Source organism: Mandrillus leucophaeus, unplaced genomic scaffold (assembly GCF_000951045.1).
Source record: "Mandrillus leucophaeus isolate KB7577 unplaced genomic scaffold, Mleu.le_1.0 Scaffold111, whole genome shotgun sequence".
NCBI classification, from domain to species: domain Eukaryota; kingdom Metazoa; phylum Chordata; class Mammalia; order Primates; family Cercopithecidae; genus Mandrillus; species Mandrillus leucophaeus.
Window position 1 is genome coordinate 4,208,026 of NW_012099321.1, and position 4,075 is coordinate 4,212,100.

The 4,075-nt window shown below is 47.7% G+C and overlaps 1 protein-coding gene across 1 annotated transcript in view; it reads left to right on the forward strand.

Moving 5' to 3' along the window:
* PLEKHA2 (pleckstrin homology domain containing, family A (phosphoinositide binding specific) member 2) overlaps positions 1 to 4,075 on the forward strand; it is an 82,183-nt gene that overhangs the window by 66,276 nt on the left and 11,832 nt on the right. The window contains exon 10 of the mRNA XM_011993356.1: positions 787 to 850. Within this exon, the coding sequence (XP_011848746.1) occupies positions 787 to 850 (64 nt within the window). The remainder of the gene's footprint in view (positions 1 to 786; positions 851 to 4,075) is intronic.

The window sequence follows — 4,075 nt, forward strand, 5'->3', positions numbered from 1 at the left end:
ATCCCAGGACTTTGGGAAGCTGAGGCAGGCAGATTGCTTGAACTCAGGAGTTCAAGACCAGCCTGAGCAACATGGAAACACCATGTCTCTATGACAAACACAAAAATTAGCCAGGAGTGGTGGCATGTGCCTGTAGTCCCAGTGAGCCATGACTGCACCACTGTACTCCAGCCTGGGTAACAGAGCGAGACTCTGTCTCAAAAAAAATAAAAAAATAAATAAAGCAGAGACTCTGGAGTCAGACCTGGGTTCCAAATCTCTGGTAACTTGGAGGAGTCATTTAAGCTCTGACTCTGAGTATGGGTCTGGGTTTCCTTATCTGTAAAATGGGGGAAGTCTTAAGTGCCCCCCAGGGCTGTTGTGGAGATTAGATGAAATAATCTGCAAAAAAGCACCCGAAACAGTGCTTCCCACAAAGCACCTCATATACCTTAGAGGGAAGGAGGGAGGCAGGAAAGAAGGAAACTGTAGGAGATGGTGGTCGGGGGGTTGGATATTAGGCAGGAGGTTTTAGAGGGAAAGGAGCTTGTTAGAACTGCTGGTGGGAGAGGGGCCTGGGGAGGGTCCATCTGGATGGCAAAGCCTCCTGAGACCCTCTGGGAAATGAAGCTAGAGGCAACCCCTGGAGTGTTTTTCAAGGCAGGAGCTGAAGGAAGAATGGCTTGGAACCACCTCCCACCCATCTTCCTTTTTTATGGTAGAGGGCACTGGGGTCTTAACAGGACATATCAAGTCCTCTGTGTGTATGTCAGCAAGCCATAACATTCTTTCTCTTTCTCTGTGTAGTGATCTCCTAATGAGGGACAACCTGTTTGAAATAATAACAAGCTCCAGGACCTTCTACGTACAGGTAAAATGCTCCCTTCCAGAAGACTCCAGCGTTCCGTTTCTGTGAATGATGCACTCATAGGCCCTGTCCTTTCCTTTGCTTTCTCTTTTCATTTGCTTGAAGTTTCTAGGCAGTAAATTTAGCCCCTGAGAGTCAGTCTGAGTCCCATTTCATCCTAAACAGGATGTTTGCCAAAAACTTCCCAACCATAAAATAATGAAAGTGGGTTGCGCCGCTCTACTGAGGAATGTGAGTGTGTACCAGTTGCTCTCAGCTGCTGGGCTCCAGCTAAGCAGAGAAAAGGAGAACTGGTCAGTGATTTCACTTCTCCTTTGGAGGGTATTTATAAGTCTCGTCTGTGTGTGGACATCACTGTGTGCGGAAGGACAAAAGCACAGAGGGCCCTGTGCAGGCACCAGGTGCAGAGCCAGCTGCACAGAGGAAGCCATTGTTCAGGCTCTGATGGTTCACTTATCAGGAGCTTCTCCCCTCCACCCACAGCTCTGGAGTTCTCCCAACTCCTTCTAAAGTCATAGGAACTAGAAAGGCAGATTTCCAAGCAGGGACTAACTAGACTTTCAGGGCCAAGTCCTAACCCAGCCTGCCTAGCAGTACACAGAGAGTGCCTTGATTCACAGCCTCATGGTGATGCTGGACTTTTAGTATTAAAACTGACATTTAAGGCTAGGCGTAGTGACTCAACCCCTGGAATCCCAGCACTTTGGGAGCCTGAGGTGGGCGGATCACTTGAGGTCAGGAGTTTGAGACCAGCCTGGTCAACATGATGAAACCCTTTCTTTACTAAAAATACAAAAAAAATAGCTGGACGTGGTGGCGTCTGTATTCCCATCTACTCAGGAGGCTGAGGCAGGAGAACTGCTCAAACCCGGGAGGCAGAGATTGCAGTGAGCCGAGATCATACCACTGCACTCCAGCCTGGGTGACAGAGTGAGACTGTCTCAAAAAAAAAAAAGAACAGAAATAAAACACTGACAAGTAAGCAGGTTGGTTTTAGGTGGGGTTTCCCAACTAAAGCTTTTCGAGCTCCCGCCGCCCTTTCTTCTCTGCTGCGAGTGTCGCTCCCTGTTATGCAGCCTCCCTTCCCCGAGGGGCTGGTCCCCTTTCCCATTTCTTGGGCAGCAATTCCTGTCACGATTCCTTCCTCCCGAGCCCGGCAGGCGTTTGAGTGACTTAGTCCTCTCGGAGCTACATGCATTTGGACAAGCACATGCCATCCAGGAGGAGACAGCAGAGTGGGGGCCTGGGAGCGAACTGGAGCTGTGGAAAGGGCTGCCATGGGCATCAGAGTGACTAATTCACTAGCACCACTGCCACTCAGGGACAAGGTTTAACCTGTAGATGCACCACAAGTTTGTAGTTCTGACATTCAACAGATATTTGTAGAGCATCCTCAGAGGGCTGGGCATTTTTGTCTCAGGCGGGGGACACCAGGTTAAACAGAACAGATCCTGAACCCGAGAGAGAGAGAGAGAGAGAGAGAGAGAGAGAGAGCTCGTCAAGTCCATAGGCAGTTAAACTGTGGCATGGTGCAGGGGAGGGAGTGTTGGGGGAGATGGAGCACAAGGGAGTTTGCAGACAGTGAAATGATTCTGTATGACACTGTAATGGTGGGCGTGTGATGAAGAACTGTACAGCACAAACAGTTGATCTAATGTATGCAAATTGAGAAAAAAATTTAGGAGGTCAAGTGATCCCAGCAGGAAATGCAGAATATGACAGTAATGGAAATGTATTACAGGTCCTCCCTGAAGCAGGTAGGGGAATACAAAATAAAAAAGGTGTGATAAGTTCTTCTGCCATTAGACTGAAACGTGAACCATAAGCAGGGCTCCTCACTCAGTCTTAGGCAGTCAGGGGAGGGTTCCTGAAGAAAGATACAGCTAAGCTCAGTCTGTTGGGGGGAAAAGTGGCCCAGGCAAAGGAAATAGCAGGTATTTTTCTAAAGCCTGGTAATAAAAGGAGCATAGGGCAAAAAGGAGGCTGGACAGTTAGGCACGGAGGACCCTCATATGCCTTACTGAAGAGCTTGTATTTTATCGTTAGAATTAATGCCCTTAGAGGCCGGGCGCGGTGGCTCACGCCTGTAATCCCAGCACTTTGGGAGGCCCAGGCGGGTGGATCATGAGGTCAACAGATCAAGACCATCCTGGCCAACATGGTGAAACCCCTTCTCTATTAAAAATATAAAAATTAGCTGGGCGTGGTGGCGGGTGTCTATATTCCCAGCTACTCGGGAGGCTGAGGCAGGAGAATCGCTTGAACCTGGGAGGCGGAGGTTGCAGTGAGCCGAGATCACACCATTGCACTCCAGCCTGGGCGACACAGTGAGATGTTGTCTTAAAAAAAAAAAAAAAAAAAAATTAATGCCCTTAGAGGTTAAACAGAGGGTGTGATCTGACCTGCCTTGCCATTAAAAAATATCGCTTGGGCAAGTTATTTAACTTCCAGAGCCTCTTTTCCTCATCTGTGAAACGGAGATGATGATCTTCAACCCCAGCCCTTTTAATGACACGCTGTCAAGGATTGCCTGGCCCTATGCAGTGTGGGGGACAGAGGAAAAAAGGCTAAGATAGGATGAGAGAGAACAGTTTGAAGGCATTTGTTAATACTTTAGTGAGGGATAAAGGAAGCCTGAATGAGGGTAGATGGAGAAAAGTGGAAAATTTGAGAGATGTTAAAAAGGTATATTTTCTGGCACTTGAGAGTCGGTTGGATGAAGGGAGAGAGGACAGGTGAGGAAAATGCCCGGATGTTTGGCCTGAGCCTCAGGGTGGCTCATGGCACTAGTCATTGTGACAGGAGCATGGGAGGAAACACAAGGTTAGCATGGGTGGTTCAGAGTTTACAGTGCCTGCTGGACATCCAAGGAGACGTGTTATGGAGACCATTGTGGATACACACTGCTTGGCGTGTTGCTGACACTAAATAAATATTTGTTAAGTGAATGATTGTGCTGGTTGAGTTCAGGAGAGAGCTTTGGACTGAAGACAGCAATTTGGGAAATGCGAAACCCAACCAAAAAATGTTTCAAAGATAGTCTACATGAGTGTACGCACAGTTACCAGAAGATTCTCATCACCCCATCTTCCATTGCCTTCCACTTCCCACATTTCTGGGATAAGAGAAAACTAGTGTGACACAGAATAAATAAATGAGAGGGAGGACAAATCTGTTCACAGCACCTAACTCAAAAACAATGGGAAGAGAAGATTATAGATTAAAAAT